Here is a 25,096-nt window from a genome sequence, read left to right as displayed (position 1 = left end):
TTCTCTTGCATACTCAGTACTGTCGCTTTAGATAATAACTAAATTTTAATTGGGACTATGTTCCAATTTGCTAAAAATTATACAGTACATATTGTGCCTTTGATTTTTGTGGTTTTTAAAGAGTATGTGAGATTATTCTGTGTTTGCCCTTCTTCTAAGATTGCTGTTAGAACACTGTATGTCTAAAACTTAACTATGAATAACTCCGTTAACCATGGTACTAAAATTTTAAATAAGAGTTGATAGCTATTTCCTTATCAATGCTTATAACATCATAATTAAAACTTCTGGATTTTAGAGTGGTATAATCGGATTTTTTCCTATAGAATTTCAAAACTGTGAAATCATGCAGTGTACACAGAACTTTCATTTTACATATGTGAAAACTGAAACCCCTAGAGAGTAAATAACTTACCCAGAGTCATATAGTTAATTAATGGCAGAGCTGGGGTTAATACTCAAGTCTCCTGAGTATTACACATTTGAATACTTGTTGACTGAAATGATTCCAAAGCTATGTCACTTTCCTATGACAACTTTTCTAGATTATACAAATATCAGACCAGTTTTAAGGTGTCTATAATCTTAGTCCTATACATTATCTGTGTTTAAGAGTCTTTCTGTCTAGCTTGCATTTGTCACAGTGATAAAAATATTTCAGAAAAGATTGAACAAACTATGTATATAAAATGCATTTCTGTAAGTTATATGAATTTTCATGAATTTACCAATATTTTGTGTATAAGCAGGCATTTTGTATATGATTTTTTGTACAAATAGGCAATTACTCATACCTTATAAAATTTTGCTAAAATAGAAAAATAAGATGCTTGGATAAATGTTTAAGCAGAGAGAAAATTCAGGAAATTATTTTTCATAATTAGAAAGAAAGGTATGTCTTATTTTAATTTTATTTTTTGGTCTACAATACTATTAATAATGACCTATCACAGACATAATTCCAAAATTCACACATGTCACCAGTGTCCCTGTTTCTGTCCCCCAAGATAACCAGCGCCCCTCTGGAAACCCCCAAACTCAATTATTTTCCCATTGTGTTCTATTTGCTGCCTCATCGTGTCTCTTTAAGTCCCATATATGCGAGAGATCAAGGAATGTCTATTTTAAAATAAGGTCACTATTAATGAGTGAATAAGGAAATCTTAGGACTCTTTCCATAAACATGTTTTATTTTGTCTTCTGTAGTGACATATTTATGATTATGAAAGAGAGAGCATCAGTGAAATTGTGTCTTGTCAAGGTATTTTCCAGCTGATACACATATTAATTTTAAAAAGCTTGGCCTAGTGTTTTTTAAATTTTTATTTATTTATGTTTATTATATCACCATGAGATAGAGCATTACAAAGCTGTTCATGATTGGGTTTCTGTCGAACAATGTTCCATAACCCATCCCTCCACCAGTTCACCAGTGTAATTTCACAGCACCAATGTTCCCAGTTTCTCTCCCACCCACCAAATCCCCCCCCCCACTCCAGCCTGCTTCTATGGCAAGCACCTCTCTCTTCTCTCTCTGCCTCTCTCTTTCTCCTCTTTTGTTCTCTCTCTCTCTCTCTCTCCCTCACCCCCCCCCCCCCATTTTGGGCATCATGATTTACAATACAGATGCTTGCAAACCATAAAAGTTATCATGTATATCCCATATCCATTTACCTAATTTCAACACTCAGTTCTTGTTCAGAGTGATCATTTCCAACTATTGTCATCATACTGGACCTTCCTCTACCTAACTTACTGCACTTCCACCCCCACACACTGTGGTAGCTTTCAACCTTTGACCAGTCCTCCTTGCCCCTGTTTTCCCTGCTGACTAGTATTTTAAAAATACTGTTCTTGATTCCATCATTTACTTTGTTATTTATATATTAAAAATATTTATTATAATAAATTACTATTGAATACATAAGCTATCTAAATTTTCATTCAATATATACTCATTATTTTATACTAATATTTGGCCAGGTTGCTTATCACTCAAAAGATGAACCTTATAGGAGTATTTTATAGTATTTTATCATGCATATATACTTCAACTTCTTTTTTAAAAGTTTTGTTTTACTTTGTTTTTGAGTCACACCTGGTGATACTCAAATGTTACTCCTGGTGCTGCATTCAGGAATCATTCCTGGCTGAGCTCAGGGAATCATAAGAGATGCCAGGGATAGAAATCTGATTGGCTGTGGATAAGGCAAGCACCTTAATCGCTGAACTATTTCTCTAGCTCCAATATACCACAAGGAGGTCTTGATGCATTCATCCATAGTTGGGGGATATGGATTATTTCCATATCTTGGCTATTGTACTAAGTGTGGTGATGAACATTAGTGTGCATCTGCCATTTTAAATTAATGTTTTTGTATTCTGAGGATAAATGCCAAGAAGCAGGGCAGTTCTGAAAAAGAACAAAATCATGCAATTTTCAGCAACATGGATGGAGCTAGAGTATTTAGTGCCAAGTGAAGTCAATCAGAAGAAAAGGAATGGATACACAATTATCTCTCATATATGGGACAGTAAGGTAGTAACAACGGTTCAAATCAATAAAATGGGAGAACTGCTTCACTTAATTTAGTTGGAAGGCTTGAAAGGGAGGGATTTTAGGGAGCTTGAGAGAGGGAGGGAGCACACTGGTGATGACTGTGGTGTTGAAATTATGTACTATGAGAAACCGTTATTAATACCATTGTAATACACTGAATTTCAATTAAAATATTTAAATATAGGAGTATTTCAATGGAAGTAAATGAATCCATCACTGTTTTGAGAAATCTCTAATTCAGTTCTGAATGTCTCAACTGGACAAATTATACGCAATTACAGATTTTATGATATATAGCAACTTAATTTACATAATAGTTTTATAAATGAAAATATTATTTTGTTTTTATATTATTCATTATACTCAGTGCAGAGACATTTTAATGTCTATTATTTTGGTAGAGTTTCAATTATTTGGTAAGTTCTTCATGTGGATATTCTAAAGGAGCAAGTAAAATTTACAATTCCATTCTGGAGTGCTAAATGTTTGCCAATATTTACAAGAAAATTGGACTAGAGAGATTGTACATGGATTAAGGCACCTCCTTGCATGCAGTCAACTCTGGTTCCATTTCAGCACTGTGTATTGTCCCCTGAGCATTTTCAGAGGTGATCCTTTAGCACAGAGTCAAGAGTAATCTCTGAGTACCAATGCATATGGCCCCCAAACTGAAAAATTGAAAAAAAATTCACAATTTTAAAATTCTGTTTTACATGTTTTCAGGATCCAACTGGAATATTCTCTCTGGACAAAACCATTGGTCTTGGAACTTATGGCAGAATCTATTTGGTAAGTAGATTTGTGTATTCACTCTTCATTTGCTAGTAACAACTGAGATTACATGTTAAAACCCTAGGGTGCAAAACAAATAATGCCAGAATATAGCATTTCACTTCAGAGAGAAGAAGCAAATTAAGATTAGACAAGTGACATCTATGAGGATAAAAGGAATGGCTGTCAAATTTTTGCACGCCACCTACAAAATAAAGGGTCTAAAATTTCAGAGCCAGGAATGTAATCAATGATAGAGCACTTTTCTTGCATCTGTGATGCCATGGGTTTGATTCCATGCAGTGCCCCACAAAATTTAATTAGTAGACTCTTAGCAAAATGAGCAGTTGATATATACTTGGGTGATTGTAACATCATGGATTGCTGGATGTGACCATGGTGGCCTCACCCACCATAGGGTCACATCTTTAAATTTTATCTTTGAACCACCAATGAGATTGTCATGTCTTCCTGGCCGTGGCTCACAGGCTCCCCGAACACTGCTTGGGAGACCTTCCACAAAACTTAAAAGATAAAATAAATAACATAAAATTCACAAGTTGGGGGGCACTTACTTAAATAATATGTACCCAAAGCAAAGTAATGCTTGTTTTAAATTACACATATCTGCCATTCTACTTCTCCAACATTCCAGTTGCATTCAAATTTGAAATTTAGCTTTATAATAACAAAAACTCCTAAAAACTCCAACATTGAATATTACAAAATCCTTTCATGTACATTTCTAATATCATTCTATATCATAGAGTCACATATGTATGCAAATGTTTTACAGACTTTGCCAAAGACTCTAACAAAAATTTATTTATTTACTGATACTTTACTAAACATAAAGTATATGTGTTCCAGGCAATGTGATAGTCTCTGGTGATAAGGGAATGAACAAAGCAGTTCCTGTTTTACTGTGACTTCATGTCTAGAAATGTGGTTAAAAGTGTGCCTAGGTGAGGTGGGTAATAAGGGAGTTGGAGAAGCACATATATTACATAAGTAATAGCACAAACAACTGTATAACTGTATAATTGCAATTGTAATATATCCCTTGTAAAATAATCCTTAAAATATAAAGGCATTGAGTACTATGTGTTTAATTTGGATTGAAGGGTCAGTTTTGTCCTTTACAGGCAAGAGACAGGCAAACGAATAAAAATACATAAATGACAAACAAAGATACAGTTGTTGAGGCCGACATTAAAATTTTTTATGTATAGGCAGGGGCAGTGTTAAAATAGGTGTGCTTTAGTAGCCATGTCAATTTGATCTCATCCTGCTATTCTTGAATATGTGGAATAGATATTTTCTTAATCTTATATAACATTCTTTTTGTTTTACTTTTGGGACCACACCCCCAGTAGAAATGGCTTTCTCCTACTTCTGTGCTCAGGAATGATTACTTGCAGGGGTTGAGAGATAATATGGAGTGTCAGGAATTTAACCTGGGTTGCCCACATGAAAAGCACCATAGCTGTGGTATTTTTTCTCCAGCCTCTGATGCAGCATTCTTCATCAATGTAGATTTTACTTTTTGGCCCAGCCCTTGAAAACCAGATCCCTGTCCCTGCTCATTTCTTTATGAGAATCTGATCCCAAGTCCTTGAGATATCGGTTATTTCCAGATTCTGTTACAGGTATAGTATGAAGGCACTTCTTTCAAGTTCAGAGAAGGGTGCCCTTTACTGCCAAGTCTTGCAGCTTTGGGGCTACATTTGTCCATAAGTGACCTCTATTTTCATTTATCTACCCAAGTTGGGGTAATCTTTAAAATATGCACAAATGTGTCCATGTCAGAAAAGGTTGTTGATATAAATGACATTGTAGAAGAGTCCTAAAATCATAAAGTTGATGTATATTGTAAGCAAAGAAAATTAATATTAATAATAAAAAGTCAAAAGAGTTTGACCTTACCTGTTGATAGAATTGATAATAATTGATAATAGACTGTAATCAGACACAAGTTTATTATTTATGTTACCTCCATGTGAGATAGGAGTGAACTAAGCTGTATGAAATAGTTGAATTTTACACCTTATATATAGAAATGCCTACACCTTATAGTGGAAGTTTCCATACTGTAAATTACATTAAAATTTCTGTGACTTTCAACACATTTTAAGTTGTAAAGGATGTGCATGTGTTTATACTTCTTCCAATTCAAAGGTATAGTACTCTTTCCACTGCCAGATCTTAGAAATAAAAACTGCAGAATATAAGGTAAAAATCAAAGGTGAGTTGACAAAGTACAAAAAGCTGTCTTAGATGTCATCAGAACTTTGATGCGATAAAAAGAGAAGTCAAGAGGGTAAAAAGGTGAGTGAGTTTTGTATAATAAATATGTTTTGTTTTAACTTGAATTTATGTGGTATCTTTATATTTGGTATAATTTATCTTGTTAAAAGTATACAATTTTTGAGTTTGGAAAAAACATTTCATTAAAGATATGCTAAAATATTTCAATATTCATACAAAATTAATTACGGTATGCCTTTAAGAAATATTCTGGTAATTCACAGTATGTTGGTCTAGCTTACATATTATAAATAAGTTGTTATACTTTGTTTTTACATATTGCACAAACCTACAGTTTTGTTACTTATACTGAGTAATTCTGTGTTTTAGTGAGTTATATTTCAGAGTAATTAAAAAGAAGGAAATTTCTTTTATGTATTTGAGCCATTTTCGTGCTTCTCATTTCAGGAATCTTGGATCCAACTTGTTATCTTATATGATACTTCTTAACTGATAATAACTTTTATAATGTTTCATATACTATACTATTTCTGTTTGTTCAATTGTTTTATTGAATCACATTGAGATACACAGTTATAAGGTTGTTCATGATTGGGTTTCAAATTTCTAATGTTCCAATGACCATCCCTTTACCAGTGTTCATTTCTCACCACCAGTAGCCTCAGTTTCCCTCTTGCTCCCCTCTCTGCCCGCCTGTATGGCAGCTAATTTTCTTCTTCTCTCTCTCTCTCTCTCTCTCTCTCACACACACACATACACACACGCTCCCTCTCCCTCTACTCTCACTTTCCCTCTCTCTCTTCTATTTTGGGCATTATGGTTTGCAATACAGATACTGAAAGTTTATCATGTATATGTCTTTACATACTTTCAACACTCAGTTCTTGTCCAGACTGATAATTTCTATTATTATCATATTAATCCTTTCTCTACCCTAACTCCTTTATCCTCCCCCAACACACACATTTGTTACAAGCTTCCAACCATTGAAGAGTCCTCCTGACCCTTGTTCTAACCGGGCTTTGGATATTAGTCTCATAATATATTGTTATATTCCACAAAAGAAGTCATTCTATACCTGTATCTCTCCTTCTGACTCATTTCACTCAGCATGATATGCTCCATGTCAATCCACTTATAAGCAAATGCGTGACTTCATTTTTTTTCCTGACAGCTGCATAGTATTCCATTGTGTAGATGTACCATAGTTTCTTTATCCAGTCTTCTGTTCTCGGCACTCGGGTTTTTTCCAGATTCCGGGTATTGTGAATATTGTTGCAATGAACATAGTAGTGCAGATGGCATTTTTGCTGTGCACACTTGTGCCCCCAGGATATATTCCCAGAGGTATTGCTGGGTCAAATGGGACATCAGTTTTAAGTGTCAAGAAATGTCCATATCATTTTCAAAAAATGCTGGACCAGTTGGCAGTCCCACGGAAAATGAATGAGAGTCCATTTTCCCTGCATCCAGGCCAGCACTGGTTGTTCTTGTTCTTTCCGTTGTGTGCAGTCTTAATGGCATGAAATGATACATCATTGTTGATTTGATTTGCATCCCCCTGATGAGTAATAATGTGGGACATTTTTTTCATTTGCTTTTTGGCCATTTGAATTTCTTCTTCGAGTAAGTTTCTTTTCATTTTCCCCAACTTTTGATGCAGTTGGATGTATTTTTCATGTAAAGTTCGACCAGTGCCTTATATATCTTTGATATTCACCCTTTACCAGATGGTTAATTTTAAATTAATTAATTTATTTTGCTTTTGGGGTCACACCCAGCAATGCACAGTGGTTACTCCTAGCTCATGAACTCAGGAATTACTCCTGGCAGCGCTCTGGAGACCATATGGGATGGTGATAATCAAACCCAGATTGGCCGAATGCAAGGCAAACACCCTACCCGTTATGCTATCGCTACAGCTCCACCAGATGGTTATTGAGTAAATAATTTTCCCATTCTGTGGGCTTTTATAAAAAAAATCTTGGTCACTTGTTTCTTTTGAAGTGCAGAAGCTTCTCAGTTTAATATAGTCCAATGTGTTTATCTTTGCTCCACTTGCTTGGTCATTGGTGTTTCATTTTCAAAGATGTCTTTAGTTTCAGTATCATGGAGGGTTTTGCCTACGTTTTCCTCCATATACCTATGAATTCAGGTCTGATGTTGAGGTGTTTGATCTCTTTTTACCTGACTTTTGTTTACCAGCACCACTTGTTGAAGATGCTTTCCCTGCCCCACTTCATATTTCTTGGTTCTTTATCAAAGATTAGGTAAAGGTAAAAGGTAAAGGCCCTCCTGTTGATCGTCGATTTGCTCGAGCGGACCCAGTAACGTCTCCATTGGAGACTTTGTTGTTACTGTGTCTGGCATATCGAATACGTCACGGGGAGCTTGCCAGGCTCTGCCATGCGGGCGAGACACTCTCGGTAGTTTGCCGGGCTCTCCGAGAGGGGCGGAGGAATTGAACTCGGGTCGGCCATGTTGGCTGCATGCAAGGCAAACACCCTACCGCTGTGCTATTGCTCCATCAAAGATTATATCATCTATTTGAGGGTCGGTGTCAGTTCTGTCTTTTTTCCAATACCATGCTGTTTTCATTTCAACCACTTTGTAGTACAGTTTGAAGTTGTGGAAGTTGATGACTCCCATCATCTTTCCCCCCAAGGATTGCTTTTACTATTTACTTGGGTTTATTGTTCCATATGAATTTCAGAAGTGTTTGGACTATTTCTTTGAAAAATGTCTTGATCATCCTTATAAAGACTAATGAATCTGTTTTATGCTTCGGGAAGTATTGGCATTTTTACAATGTTAATTCTCCAGATCTATTAGAAGAGGATGTGTCTTCATTTCATCATTTCTTCCTATATTTCTTGAAGTAGTGTTTTGTAGGTTTTTTTTTTTGTAGAGGTACTTCATCTCTTTAGTTAAACTGATCTGAGGTACTTGAATTTTAGAGGCACAATTGTTTGAGTATTTTTGGTTTTGGAGTCACACTTGGTAATGCACAGGGGCTAATCTTGACTTTGCACTCAGGAATTAATCCTGGCAGTGCACAGGGCACCAGATGGAATTCTGCGAATCGAACCTGGGTCAGCCATGTGCAAGGCAAATGCCCTACCCGCTGTAATATCAGTCCAGCCCCAACAGGACTGTTTTTTATGTCTCTTTCTTTCCTTTCTTTATTTGTATATGGGAAAGCCATGGACTTTTGGACGTTGATTTTGTAACCTGTCAGTTTACTATACAAATCTATTATTTTTAGGGGCTTTTTTTCTAGAGTCTTTTGAATTTTCTTTACACAGTATGTCATCTGCAAATTGTGAAATCTTGACTTCTACCTCTCCTACATGGACGCCCTTGATATTTTTTTCTTGACTAAAATGCTATGGCAAGTATTTCCAGTACTATATTGAATAAAATGATGGGAGTGGATATCCTTGTCTTGTGCCTGATCTTAGAAGGAAAGGTTTAAGTTTTTTCCCATTGAGAGTAATGGTTGTTGCATAAAGGACTTCTTATAAAGAATCTTCTGCCTTTGATTGTGAAACATGAATATTGTTTCTTCAGTTTTGAAAATTAATTAAACAATTTATAACTTGGCATTGACAGTTTTTTCATCACTTCAGCGATTCTACTTTAGTCTTTTATGAATTATAGTTTCTGAAATTTGCTATTCATCCTATCTTTGCACCTTTGTGCATTGAGATATATATCACTTTATCTTTCTGCAGTGAGATATATATCACCTTGAAATAATTTTCTAAATTAGCACTGCACTGTAGCACTGTCCTCCCATTGTTCATCAATTTGCTTGAGTGGGCCCAGTATCGTCTCCATTGTAAGACTTGTAGTTACTGTATTTGGCGTATCCAATACATCATGGGTAGCTTGCCAGGCTTTGCTGTGCGGGCGAGATACTCTCGGTAGCTTGCCGGGTTCTCCGAGAGGGGCAGAGGAATCAAACTCAGGTCGGCCAAGTCGGCTGCGTGCAAGGCAAATGCCCTACCCACTGTGCTATCGCTCCAGCCCAATTTTCTAAATATTTTAAAGATATTTTTATTGAATTGCTATGAGATAGACACTTATAAAGATATTCATGATTAGGTTTCAGTCATAGTGTTACAATATCCATCCCCCCACCAGTGTACGTTTCCCAGCACTAGTGTCCCCAGTTTCCCTCCCATCACCCCCCCCCAAAACACACACACACACCCCTAAGGCTGTCTCTATGGCAGGCACTCACCCCTCTCTCCTTTTGGGCATTGTGGTTTGCAGTACAAGTCTTTTGCTTGCTTTTTTGTTTCTCAAGTTTTTTTTTGTTTGAATGTGGGTCAAATACAGTAGGGATTCAAATGTTTGTTATGTGTGGAAGTTGGTACACTTATTCTGAATTTCCTATTTAATAGGAAAATGAGGTATGTTGTATTATGTCATTACTAGGATTGCTCTCAGTTCACCACGAACCTCAGATTCTTCTGTTAGCCCTTTTTAGCGTGCTGGCTGGTTGTTTAGTAATTTTTTCCTCAATATTATTAATCTCTTTATATTTAAATCTCTTGTGAATTTGTATCTCTGAGATTCTATCTATGTTTTTGCAACTTACCAAGCAGTTGAGGTACTTCTATTTGCTTCTTATTGATTGGTGTGCTGCTTGTGTTGTGAAACACAGAGGGGTTATAACCTCATTCTTAGGCAAATTTTGTGCCTCTAGGTCAAGAGAGAACTTTCTTGGGTATTATGTCCCTCTGCTAATAACAGAACACTTCCATTGGTCTGTTTTCAGTACTGAAGTAGAGAAAAAAAATATATATGTGTGTGTGTGTGTCTTGTATGCATGCCATGTCTATATGTGTGAATATATAATACACACATATGTATATACATATATAATTTACATTTCTTCTAGCTGCAGTAGATTTTCATTTCTACCTTGGGGGATAAACGTTGTTGACTTTTCTATAAGCATTAAGTAAGACATTTATAGGGGAAAAGGAATTAGTCTTGGTTCCATGTTTTTCCTATTCTCTGGAAATGGATTCTCTCTACCAGATCAGAACCATAAATCAGGAGGTGGTATCCCTGAAAGTGTGTATAAATTGCTCCTGAATCTCAAGAGTAATCGTGCCTATGAAACATAATTGGCCTTTATCTGTTCACTAAAATTAATCTGAATTATTTATATGCTGCTTCTATGGTGATACAGTCATGCTCCTATAACCACAGGTGAACCAGTGTTTATATCCCGTATCTTCCTTTTGGTACTTCACTTTCTTCAGACTTCAGAATAATTTCTTGCTTTCAGACTTTTCTCTAGGTTCAAGAAAAATTATGATTGTGTGCATGCTTTTGGTTAGGCTGAGGATAGCAATCATTCAAACATCTGAATCAAGAGCCAGATTTCCATAACAATTCATTTTAGTTAACTCTTCATAAAACACCTATCATACCATAAAGCCAGGTCTTGCACACATTTATTGTGCCTAAAATTTTATTTTATTAATTTTATTTTTGATTTACATTTCATTTTCCCCTTACATTTTATATAAACACTGTGGTTTATAAAGATATTCATGATGATTTTTTATAGACATTCAATATTCCAACACCAATACCATCACCATTTTACCTTTCCACACCAATTTTTGCAGTTCTCCCGACTACCCCTTAAGCCTACCGCCAGCGAGCCCTCAATAGTTTATTTTAAATTTCTTGGTATAAATAATATACTAAAAGAATGTTGGAAAAATGTTTCCTTAGAAAATGTTAGTGTAGATTGTTTTATCTCACCATGGAGCCATTAAGCCCTTGTATAAGAGATTACTAAGATGTTACAGGTTAAATATTCTAACCTCATGCTCCAAAACATTCAGAATTTTTAACAAGGTGATGCAGATGGAGTTAAATTTTTAACTAGGTTATGCCTAAATTTTTTTATGTGACTAAGTATATCTAGAGATACAAAAGATTTTCTAACATAAAATGTTCAGAATAGAATCCTCCGTATTATAGAAGGTAGAAGGTAGATGATTACAGATTTTTATCTGTATTATGCAGCTTTTCATTTGTCACAAATATATGTGTCTATATTATTCATTTTATTCTGAATTGATATTCTTTACACAAAGTTTTGAAATTTAGGCTCTGTAAATCAACATCTCCTGGAAAACAAACTTGAATATTTAGCAATTACATTTGAAATATTTATATAATTATCATACTGTTATTTGTAAATAACACAGATTTAGCAAAATAATAAATAGTAAAAACAGTATACATAAATTATGTTATATCAAGTCAGTGTATAATTGCTCTAAGAAGTAATTTTATGAAGTCATACCACAGTATATCATTGTTTAAAATTACATTTTGAAATTCAGGCTTGCTCTTTAAGCCCATTTTCTCTCTTGAACACATACCTCGCTTGCTTGTTTCTGTCCCTTAGCTTGTTTATTTCCACTTTGAATAAGCCTGTGTTCTATATGAGTGTATTTCCTTTCTTTCTCTCCTCTCACATGTGTCTAAGCGAGTTTTATTCGATAAAAACTGCCTTTCTTGGGGCTGGAGCAATGGCACAGCGGGGAGGGTGTTTGCCTTGCATGCAGCCAACCCGGGTTCAATTCCCAGCATCTGATATGTCCCTCGAGCACTGCTAGGAGTAATTCCTGAGTGTGTGAGCCTGGAGTAAACCCTGTGCATCGCCAGGTGTGACCCAAAAAGCAAAAGCAAACAAAAAAAATTGCCTTTCTTTTCTATTTGACCTTCTTATGCAGTTTTTTTTTTCTGTGAGGGCTACAGAACCAGACAATGTCTGTGCCTAAGTTAGGACTGACATGAATTAGAGCATTTCCCTGAGCGTTGATGGCAAAGGTGGCTCAAGCAGAGAAGAAAACTCTCTTTTCTCTAGTCAGCCTCCCTTACTCCCCACTTTCTAGAGCCACTGGTAACAAATCAATGAAACACATTAAAAAATAAGCTTTTGACTATAAGACTAATTAGTGGGTACAAAAATTCTGTTATGAATTGTTTAAAACCCTGTTATATTTACATCCCAATTGTAACTATGTTAAAATTGGTACATAAAAACGTTGCATTGAAAAGGACAGTGAGATTTGGGTTATTTCTATTATATGATTCTTTTTTATTTTCTAATGATAGATTATATGTGTAGTTCTACAACTTGGATGAATGTAGTGTGAAATATACATGTATGGAAGTATGAACATGTGCTCATGAAACTTACATAGATATATGCCAATGGCTAGTTAATAAAAAGAATACAGTACCAAATGCTGTATAAATATTCCTTACAGCAAAATGGAAGTATGATACTGTTCAAAATTAATGTCAGAGTGACTCATAGACTCCTTTGCTTTTTCAATGCTGCCAACCACATCCCCTGCTTGTGTTTGTTTTGGTTGAAGTTTCTTCAATGTCTTCCAGCTTGTTTCCAAGGCCTCTTTCTCTGGCAGGTTTTCAGCTGTCTGCTGAGGTTTCTGCGCATTGAAATGAAGTCTCAGTCTCATCCACATTATAATCCATATACTTTCATTCTTTGTATATTAATTAGATACCTCTCATACACAGTCACACTTCCTTCCAGTAAAAACCTCAGTTAAAATTGTGGGTTCATTTTGCTCTTTAGGAGAATGGATTGATACTCTTCCCTTTTCTCCTCATGCAATATGCTTTCATCTTCCCCAGTAGCTTCTAGTCATATAGCTTAAATAGATGCCATTTAAATTGGAGGAATGTTTAGACAATATTGTTGAAAATAAAGAAATTAGGACTTGTTGTGTTTTCAAGTATATTTACTGTTTTTATTTTTCTTGATTTATCATTGCTTTTCAGTATTATGGAATTTGTGGTATTTAGTTTCACCACCTGAACATTTATAGAAGACTCAACCCACCATACAAAAAGGCCCTCTTTTCATTCCTCCAATATGCCCCTTTCACTTTGGTAAACAGTTACTGAGTCTAGGTGTCGCTTTTGTTGCTTAGTGCAGTTTTATTTTATTTAATAATTCGTGTATACATCTGAGTAAAACCTCTCAACAGTTCGTTTTCACTTTCTGACTTTTGCACACAGCATAGCATCTCAAGACCCATCAGTTTTGTCCCTAATATCACAATCTAATCTTTTAAATAGCAGTGTAGTATTCCCTTGAGTTAATATACCACAGTTTCTTTATTTTGCTATATGCTGATGAGCATTTAGATGGGTCATATTTTTGCTATCATGAATAATTCTGCAATTAAAACACTGATTTATATATTTATTTAGCTTAGTCTTACAATTTTACTATTATTTTATTATTTTAAAATTACTAAGACTCCTCAGGGTGGGGCACTGTGTGGCAACCTCGCTTTCCCACTAACATAAGCTATACATGTCACTTGATTTTAATAGTCCATTTTCTCCACAACAATAAAAAGAACAACAATAACATGTTCTAAATTAGATAATTTTAAGAATCTAGCACTACCATACAATCAATAAAATGTAAAGGTAAAGGTAAAGGCCCTCCCGTTGATCGTCGATTTGCTCAAGCGGGCCCAGTAACGTCTCCATTGGAGACTTTGTTGTTACTGTGTCTGGCATATCGAATACTCTCGGTAGCTTGCCGGGCTCTCCGAGAGGGGCGGAGGAATCGAACTCGGGTCGGCCATGTTGGCCGCTTGGAAGGCGAACGCCCTACCCGCTGTGCTATCGCTCCAGCCCCAATAAAATGTAAATTGTTCTTGTTCTTATTATTACCATCACAAATAATTATTTTTGTTAAAGTTATTTCACTGCTTTACAAAATAGAAATGGAATACTGTGAATTATTTAGATTAGTTTCTATTTCATCACATAGTTTTAATTATGTTTATTTTCTTCTATTACCTGATAGATGTTATATTTTATTCAGTTATATTTTATAACACAATTAAACACCATACAAAAGTAAAACTAGTTTAGAACTTACATAGGAAGACAGAATACTTCATAATATTTTGCTATTATCTAACTCAAATTTGTTAGATATAATTGTGGTGAAGTAAGACAATGAACTGGTTCTCTAAAATGAACCAATGTGCTACTACTTTCATGAATTTGACTGTATCCTTAACATCAATAACGTCTTTCCATATTTCCATTTGCAAGTGGTGAGGACAGGAAAGGGAGTGGAAGATAGATCAAGGCAACCATTTAAAGCAAAGCAAATAACAGACTTGAAGTAGGGTGAATCTCTACTATTCAGTTTAAAGCTTAATTGTCATAGTTAGAACTCAATATCTCTGTAAGGTAATGTCCGCAGTATCTTGTTCTAAGACTTAAAAGCACATCCTAGTCATAAGTAAACCCCTGTCCTGATTTTCTGCAGCTTCGAAGTCAGTCATATTAATGAAAGTATGATATACAATTTAAAACAAATTCTTCAATTCCTTGAACCCAGAAGTACACTGTTGAATATGGAATTTTACATTCAAAACTCTGTTTACTTAAATTTTATTTTTAAAAATTACTGCCTCTTATATTGCTTTTACTTGGTACTTTAAAACCAATCAGGTTGGATTTAGGATTATTCATTATACTTTCTAGATTTAAATCTGGTACAATGATGGGAAAAGAAAGATAGGAAAGGTGTAATCCTCAAAGTTGATAACACAAAATTTATGATATTTTAAATTAAGTTTCAAAAATATGGTGCTGAGATTTAGATTGCCTGTCCACGAGGTATATTGGATAAGGGGTTGAGTATTTTTCCTTTCAGGCTGAAATTATACTGTTTATTTGCCTACCAAATGTCTAGCACTGTGAATGCTTTCTTTTTAGGTAGGAAAGTTTCCTCACATCCTTGCCATTTTGCAAATATAGCTCAACTAAGTCAGCCAATAAATATTGCTTGAGTGCCCGTAAAGTACATAACACTGTGCATTTCTTTATACATTGCAAGCCTCAAAAGCAGCACCTAAACCCTACTTGAGGCCACAAACTTACTAGGTTGTTTTGCCTTCCTAATTGAGTACCATAGTTCAAGCCTATTTCTTAACTTTTTTTTCTTCCTGTGATATTGCCCCCTTATGATAATGTGCCTCAAACATAGAGATTGGATTTCCTTAAGCAGCTCTTGTGCTTCTCTAACATAGAAAACAAAACAGGGCAGGAACAGAAATAGAAAGATTGCACTCATTTGTGAGACATAAAAAAATAACATGATATGAAACTAATATATCCAAGGACAGTAGAAACACAGGCCAGCAGGATTGTTCCATGGTTGGGAGACTGTCTCAGGTGCTGGGGGGGTGGGCGGGGAGAAGGCAGTTGGGATAGAGAAGGAACCACTATGGCAATGATAGTTGGAAATGGTCACTCTGAATAAGAACTGGGTGCTAAAAGTAGATAAAGGAACAAAGATGTTAACCTCTCAGTATCTGAACTGTAAGTCATAATGCCCCAAAAGTGACAGGCAGAGGAAGAGCGAGAGCGAGAGCCATGAAGAGAGAGAGAGAGAGAGAGAGAGAGAGAGAGAGAGAGGCAGAAACAAAGAGACAAAGAGACAAATAGACACAGATAGACAGAGAGAGAAAGAAGAGAAGTGTCTGACATAGAGGTAGACTGGGGATGCGGGGTGGCAGGAGAGAAATGGGTCATTGGTGATGGAGATGTACACTGGTGGAGGTATGAGTGTTGGAACATTGTATGACTGAAAACTGACCATGAATAGCTTTGTAACTATATATCTTATGGTCATTCAATAAAAAATAAATAATTTTTAAAATAAAAGTAATCATCAAAGTAAAATTTATTTAAATGCATAAACGTTCCATAACTTTAAAACTGTTATAGAATGCCCACTTTGTCCCAAGTGCTGTTAGGTACTACGTTTTTGTCAGAAAAGAAAAAAATTTTTGAATAAATTTGTTACTTATACTGTTTTGAATTTTGTCTATGCTAGGATGGGAGTTGTTTTACCTACAACCCTGACCTCTACTTTTGATAGGTGTGATAGGTAACAGAATGGAAGGGATTGGATTGGACAAAGGATCGAGGAAGTAAAGATTCTGTGTTTTTCCATCTTGGGTGTAGGAATTATAATAAGGCTTCTAAGTAAGATTTCAGGAACAATTTTTTATCAGCATGAGAAAACAGGTTGAGTATTTTCTTTGGGGGTGAAAGGAACCAATATGGGCTAAATAAATAGAGACTCAGGGAAACAAATTAGTGGAAAATGCTGAGGATTAAAGGTCTTGGATAAAATGGAATATTTCTATCTTGGTTGTGGCATATCTCCAACCATGGAGTATAAGGTAGGTCTCTGAGTTAAAGACTTGCCATTTTCTTTCTGTGTTATACCAATATTTACTTTTGTCTTCCAATAAATATTGAGGGATGAAGAAGCAAGTATTAATACGGGAGTAAAAGGTGAAAGTTCAAGGCAATTGTGTTTTCATTAGGTAACAATATTTTACAACTATGCTAATCTATATAATATATTTACATATTATGGGGAATAATTCAAATTATATATTAGTTTCCTCGGGCTAATAAAAATAAGATCTCATGTTTCCACAGATTTTGTCCACTTTATTGTATAAAGTTGCGATAGCACAGCAGGTAGGGTGTTTGCCTTGCATGTGACCGACCCAAGTTCGATTCCTCCGTCCCTCTCGGAGACACTGGCAAGCTACCAAGAGTATCCCGCCCACATTGCAGAGCCTGGCAAGCTCCCTGTGGCGCATTCGATATGCCAGAAACAGTAACAACAAGTCTCACAATGGAGACGTTACTGGTGCCCATTCGAGCAAATCAATGAACAACGGGAGGACAGGGCTACAGTGCTAAAGGAGCATTAAATACAAAATGTAAGGAGGCAAATATACATTTCTAAACTAAAACTAATTTGCTATTACATGAAGATTCAGTGATGTGGATAAAATCATCCAAATTATAAATATACATTTTGGTGAGAAATAATATTTATCAAAATAATAGATATAAAGATTGGGGAGATTAGTGAGAGGGCTGGAGTACATGCTTTGCATGTGTGATCCTGAATATAGCTCCTGGCATGGCATGGTCCTCCAAGTCCTGCCAGGATTAGTCTCTGAGCACTGCTCAGTGTGGCTAAAGCAATAGATTTGCAGAGTTATTTAAGTGATGATTAGCTTATTTAATTAAAATGCATTCATGAATTTATTTAAATTAAGATGACTTTTTTTACAATACTGTGAATGTTTGAGGAATATGTTTCCACAACTCTTCAAATGTAACATACTCAACCACAGCCACCACCAAAGTACTAGTATTCCTACACTACAGTCTAGTGGACTGACTACATTTTTGATCTCTCTCTTCCCATCTATTCTACCACCCTCAGTTCTGTGATTAAAATCCCATTATTTATCATAATTTAGTTTGGTTTGGTTTTGTCTGTTCCCTTGCTTTGTTTCCTAATAACCAACATATGAGGGAAAGAATGAGGTATTAGTCTTTTTTTCTATCTAAATTATTTTGCTCAATATAATACTGCCTGGTTCCTTTGATTTTGTTAACAATGACAATATTACATTTGTCAAATGTCTGAGTAATATTACATTGTGTATTATATATGTGTATATATTATATATGTGTATTTTTATTGAGGTACCCGTTTGCAGTATTGTAAATATTGTGATTCAGAAGTACAGTGTTGTCACAATAGTTTCACCACCAAATTCCAGTATCCCTCCACTATAGTCCATTTAACCACTATCATATTATAAATTGACTCCCTTTTCCACATTTGGTAACCTCAATTTGGCAGTGTAAATTTCACATTTAATTTATCTATTCACCTATAACGGGTACTTAAGTTGTCACCATATCTTGACTGTTGTAAATAGAGTTGTAATGCACAAAGTTGTACATATAACTTATTTCTGGGGTGTGAATGGAGATTAGGCCTCACCTGAAAGTGCTCTTGGGTCACCACTGACAGTATTAAGAGACTATTATGTAGTGTTGATGGTTGAACCAAGGTCAGCTACATGCAAGGTAAATGCCTTAATCTCTGTACTATCTCTCTGGCCCACATAGAAAATTTTAATCTGCTTTTTTGTATTGCTGAAATATTCGTGTGTATATACATGTATATATATGGAATTGTGGATCATATAGTAAGTCTATTTTTAATATTTTGAGTAACTTCCATACTGTTTCTCCATAGAGGATGGAACAGTTTATATTCATTCTGACAGTGTGCAGAAGTTTCTTTTTTCTCTTCCCCCTTGATGTCACTCATTTATAGTCTACTGTGAGGTGACAACTCATTAAAGTTTTAGTTTACATTTCCCTCTTTTTTTAAAAAAATGTTTTTTAAACCAGCAAGTTCTTTATTTATTTTGCTTTTTGGGTCATACCCAGCGATGCTCAGGGGTTACTCCTCAGACTGTACTCAGGAATTACTCCTGGTGGTTCTTGGAGGACCATATGGGATGTCAGGGATTGAACCCGGATCAGCCGCAAGCAAGGCAAATGTCCTACCTGCTGTTCTATCACTGCAGTCCCTTACATTTCCCACTTAATGTGTGATTATCAGACCTTTATCATGTGTCTTAGATTGGATGTTTATCTTCTTTGGAGAAATTCTCATTCAGCTTCTGCTCATTTTTTGGAGGAGTGGTAGGCCACACTCAGTGGTTTTCAAGACTTACTCCTAGTTCTGCACTCAGGAATTACTCCTGGCAGTCTCAGGGGACTATATGGGGTACCGGGGATCAAACCCATGTCGCCTGTATGCAGGCAAATGCCATATCAGCTCTTTGGCCTGTCTGCTCATATCTTTTGTTATTGTTGGAGTTTTTTTTTTTTTTTGCGGGGGTGAGGGGATCTTGTTGTTGTGTTTTATGAGTTGTTTGAATATCTTGGATATTAGCTCCTTGTCAGGTATATTGTGTGCAACTGTTTTCATCAGTTTAGTAGTAGGATGTCTTTTCATTTTAATGATGGTCTTTTTCACTATGATAAAGCTTTTAAGTTTAATGTAATCTTATTTGCTCATTTTCCCTTTGGTTTCCCTTGTGGTTAGATCTAAATAACCAATGGTGTTGCTGAAGCTAGCATTGTAGAGGGTATTACATCTTAAAAACTGTTTTTAATGTATAGGAAAATTTACATAGAGATGTTTTCATGAGTCATTTTTATAAGTCATGTGAAAGAATGGGGCACTGCTAGAAGATCTAATGTACTTTTTCTCTACTATACAGAAAATCAAACCTTGTTTTATTTTGCATGTAAATGTGTATCTATGTGTATATACTACATGTGTATATATGAAATATGTGTATATATACATATATGCACATATATGCAAATATGCACAAGAGCAACATGAACGCTTATTCACTGTATATATTGGATGGTGTCATATTGGTTTATATATTATATGTGTATTATTGTTGTTAAATTTTCAGTAAAATTTAAATTAAAGTGAAGATTAAATTATTAAGAGCTGAAGGTTTTATTGACTCTCTAGTAAATATTAAAAACTAGATAACTAGGTTTGCACTGTGTATCTTGAAATAGATACTTAAGATAACAGGATTTAAGTTACTTAAAATGTTGAAATAAGATTGCTTATTAAGTTGATTTTATGATGTTCTGATCTGCTGTAATTTTTGTTTCAGTGTTTAAAGTGGTTTTATAGACAATGTCAAAATTGTATTTAGAAAATAATGTGCCTTTGTAGCTCTCTGTAAGTATCAAAGTAGAAGTGGAGGTTCTTTCACTTCTATGTTACTAAGGCTATACTGAAGACAGACTCTTAAAAATGTATTTATGAGTTAAATTATGCTAATAATATCTAAATATATAAGCATTTATTTAAACTGAAGTCTTTTTTCCTTTCCTTAGCTGTACACAGGTTATAGCAGATTCCTCCTCTAGTAGTATGGAGAAAGTGATGTAAATTGTATAAATGTGTTTCACTTTTATTTGAAAAATAATGATATGAAGATGATTTACTACTGATTTATGCGAGGAAAAATAAGAAATCACTTTTTAGGTATGTCATTTGTAGGCAGAGTTCCTTGGTGACTAGGAAAAAGAAGTTGGATTATTCAGGATCCCCTCAGGGAAAAGAAGATTGATTATATTCTAAGCACTGCCAGTAACATTTTGAATAAATCATTAACTCTGAAGAGAAACAAAACAAAACCACCACCATAATCAAAAAGAACAAGTTTTAGAGCCCATCCTCAGAAAGGGAAGTTTTTCTTGATTCTGAGAAAGAAAATTAAGTAAAGTTATTTGGTCTAGTAATTTGGTGAGAAGAAAAATTGAAGATAGAAATGAATTACTGTAAAGATAGTTCAATGTTTTAATGTTGAATAACATTTACTGAGTGTTTACATTGTGCTTAGTTCTTAATTTGTATTATATAATTTATATCATGATATCATCTGGAAATGCAATGTGTGTAGTAAAATCATCATCTTTCTCAGGCTATAAATAAGAAAAATAGAATATAGAAAATTAGGTTACTAAACAAGTTTTTGCAGTTATTAAATTTTTCAGAAGCAGGAGTCAAACAATTTGCCTAATTTCTAGGTTTGTGCATTTAACTCTAGCATATTATATTGAAGTCAATATGCACAAACCAGAGTAAAATGTTGAACTAAATCAGTTGAAAATAACATCTGCTAAATTAGGAAAAGATTGTAAGAAACTAGCAATCTGAGGCTAATGATGATGATATTTAATATGTGTTCCTCTAGCATATTTGCTTTCTTCATGATGCACTGTGTCTTCATAAGGGACTGTTTGGGGGAACTTAGAATTTAAGAAATGGACATCTATTATTTCTTTTCTCTTCTTTTTTTTTTCTTTTGGGGTCACACCTGGCGATGCACAGGAGTTACTCCTGGCTTTGCACTCAAGAATTATTTCTGGCAGTGCTTGAGGGACCATATGGGATGCTAGGAACTGAACCCGGGTTGGCGGCATGTAAGGCAAATGTTCTCCCCACTGTGCTATTGCTCCAGCCCCCATTTATTATTTCTTAATGAATTTAAGAAATAAGCGGATGGAATGTATCGGAGGTCTTTGGCTAAACTGTAAGACTCTTGGAAACCCTGAAAAGTTGAAAAAATGTTTGCTGCTATGTCACTCCTTTATCCTTCAAGTAAGTAAAGTTAAGGTCCTCTCTTCAGGGCTAGTTACTTTGTCTCAGTTAATGTTTACTCTGGGGTTCCCAAGGAAGAAGGGGGGAAAGAAGTATCAGTGTAAATTAGTGTCTCCAAATTGAAGCAAAGTTTCAGTAATTTCTGATTGATGAGAAATTTAAAAATTAACTAAACACTAATTTAGGGTTGGGGAGATAGCAGAGGATTCAGGGGTACATAAGATCCTGGTTCTATCGGCAACACTGTATCCCTCCTTGAGACATAGCAGGACCTGGTACTGGAGGGCCTCAGGCACCACCAGGTTGGCCCTATAGTGTTACCCACAGCATAGGTCTAGAGCATCCCCATATACTCTAGTCCAATCTAGTGTTAGTTGTCTGTGTAGTCCCTGGAGTAGAAACCGTCTGTATTTCTAATCAATGCATTTCTGAGAACAAGGGTGAAAATTTTAAATCTGAGTAGCACTGTAGCACTGTCCTCCCATTGTTCATCAATTTGCTCGAGCGGGCACCAGTAACATCTCACAACAACTTGTGAGACTTGTTACTGTTTTTGGCATATCAAATACGTCAGGCGTAGCTTGCCAGGCTTTGTCGTGTGTCAGGGTACTCTAGGCAGCTTGCCGGGCTCTCCGTTAGGGGTGTAGGAATAGAACTCGGGTTGGTTTTGTGGGCCGCATGCAAGGCAAACGCCCTACCCACTATACTATTGCCCCGACCCAAAATATGAGTATGTATATATAATAAAATTTAAGATAATCTTGTAGCTTCCTGCCTAAGTTTCTAGGCCATAGCAAATTACATGCAGGGTTAACTGACCATGATTTGGAAAATAAGAGAGTAGCATAGGAACAGACATGAGTAGATTGATGTAGACATTGAGATAGGGACCTGTACACTAAGTGTGCTGCTTAGATAAAATTCTCCCTATATTGCCTCATGGTACAAGAAAATAGGTTTCAAGAAAATTTACAGTTTGAGAGTTTCCTGGTGGTTAACCTCTATAAGTATTTGCCTATTTGCAAACAGCCAAGTTTTCTCATTTTGTCAACAAGTAAAAGGTTTGCAATGGCAGCAGAAAGACAGCTGAAAAGATTAGCGTAAGCCTAAGAATCATTTACTTTTTTCTTAAGGCTTTTTTTGTCACACCCAGAGATGCTCAGGTGTTACTTTTGGCGCTGTACTAAGTAATCACTCCTGGCGGTTCTCAGGGGACAATATGGGATGCCGGGGATCAAACTAAGTTGGCTGTGTGCAAGGCAAATGCCTTATCCGCTGTTCTATCGCTTCTGTCCAGAATCATTTATTCTTTAAAAACTAGCTTGCTAAGGGTCAAGGACCCGGACTTTTAAAAATTTGCGATATATTCTAAGAACCAAGTAATGTGTCTTGTGTATAGTCAGTTCAAAGTCATTAAGGGTATATGCAATAAAAATGCTAGTGTAGGCTTTTGACTATATTTTCTATTGCCCACACTTAATTTCTTCATTTGTTATCGGTCTTGTAATTCTATAAGTAGTTATTATGAACAAGTTTAAAAGTGTCCAGAAAATATATCGAAATTGCCTTTGTAATCTCTTTGGGTGGTACTAACATAATTTCATTTTATATATATATATATATATTCATACACACATATATACATATATACTTTCATATATGTGTGTGATAATTTCCTGAGGGACGAAAAAGATGTGTATAAGAGTGACTCCATCATAAATGACATATTTTAATAAGGACTCTCTGCAAATGTGCATTGATGGAAAGGATTGACTAATGATATACTATTAATCCAATGCTGGAGACAGGTTGGTCTTTCAAATTATACCACCAAAGTAACTTTCTACTTAGACTATTAAAAAGGTGGCACTGTGTAGAGATAAATATTTTCAAAGGATGGAAATATACCCTTGCTTTTTTATTACTTTTTGCTGAATGAATCATTTAGGGACCTTGAAAGAGTATATTTTTTCTTGGGGTACTCTACTTAGCTGTAGTGTTGTTGGCACAGCCAAATGTAAGGATGGTTTCAAGTGAGCCTCATACCTCCAGAAAGATGTCTAGAACATGTGCAAATATTTCCTGACTTGGAAGACTGGCAGTCATTAGGAAAAAAAACACATAAATAAGAGCCTACAAATGTCCTTGCTTATTTAAGCCTTCTACCTAAACTTGCCAGTTGTTGTAATGGGTTTTTTCACTACCTTAAATTTTAGTGAGTTTCAAAAAAATTAAATGACCAAAAATGTTAAACTCTAAAAGTGTTAATATATTCAGGTTCTCCCACTCTTCCTCTCTCTCTTCCCTACCTCTCCCCACCTCAATATACATATATATATACACACATATATATACTATATATCATATATATACATATATGTATATTTCAACTTGCCTTGGTTTGCTTTGCTTGGTACTTTACTTATCTTATGCCATGGGAAACTTCCGTCTATCCAGGGTATGAATATATGCCTTTTCATACTTGAGCAATATGCTGTACTGAGTAACATACAGTTGTATCCTCCCCAAAACTGCCCTCAGAGCAGAAGTGAAATATGAATAGAAGTATGCAAAATAGCTTAAGAGATAAGGAAAATACGAGTGATATTTATAGGTAACATAGTCTGTGTTAATCACAGCACAATTTTAAAAGGGATTTGAGTTATTTCTTCACCACCACCATCTGTCATAAAATATACAGACATAATTAATTTAATTATTTGGTGGAAACTACAGAATGCATGTTAACATCTAATGTACATAGCCTTACAAAAATGCAAAATAAATGTTTTACATTGTATCCAAAACACTTTTAAAAGAGGACTTCTTGAGAGATCTAAATACTTGGACTCAGGAAGGATGATTATTGAAGTATAAATCACTGTCACCCTACTCGCTTAAGGCACTTTAGATGGGATGTTCTGGTATGAGGCCAGGCATTGTGGCATGAACCTTCCCCCATTCCTTCAACCTTTTTGGATCTGGCAGTGTCATGAGTGATAGGTGAGTTGGGCTGAGAGTTTTCATAAATCAGTTACAACATGGCCAGTTAATCAATATGGAAAATGTAATAATCAGTAAAGTAACTATTTTCATAACTTCATTGGCCTTCTAAAAAGTCATCCTAGTTATCTGGAAATCAGAAGGTGTGTGTTTTGTAACAGGCAAAAAATTTGCCTCTCTGTAGCAACTGGTAGTTATACTATTGTGCCCAGAACTTCTTTACAAATGTTTCTTTCTTTAGAATTCCTTTGGTTCTGTGAATCATCTTGCCATTTACTCATATTTTTTCTATCATTGTGCACTTGGTAGAGAATTACATTGCAGTTTTAATGAATTAAAGTTAC

At 35.3% G+C, this 25,096-nt stretch overlaps 1 protein-coding gene across 1 annotated transcript in view; it reads left to right on the top strand.

The window, feature by feature from the left end:
* The window catches only part of NRK (Nik related kinase), a 138,751-nt gene that overhangs the window by 5,333 nt on the left and 108,322 nt on the right, over positions 1 to 25,096 (top strand). The window contains exon 2 of the mRNA XM_056125691.1: positions 3,284 to 3,349. Within this exon, the coding sequence (XP_055981666.1) occupies positions 3,284 to 3,349 (66 nt within the window). The remainder of the gene's footprint in view (positions 1 to 3,283; positions 3,350 to 25,096) is intronic.

This window comes from Sorex fumeus, unplaced genomic scaffold (assembly GCF_029834395.1).
Source record: "Sorex fumeus unplaced genomic scaffold, SorFum_2.1 ptg000058l, whole genome shotgun sequence".
Classification (NCBI taxonomy): Eukaryota; Metazoa; Chordata; class Mammalia; order Eulipotyphla; family Soricidae; genus Sorex; species Sorex fumeus.
This window is presented reverse-complemented; position numbering and strand designations above follow the sequence as displayed.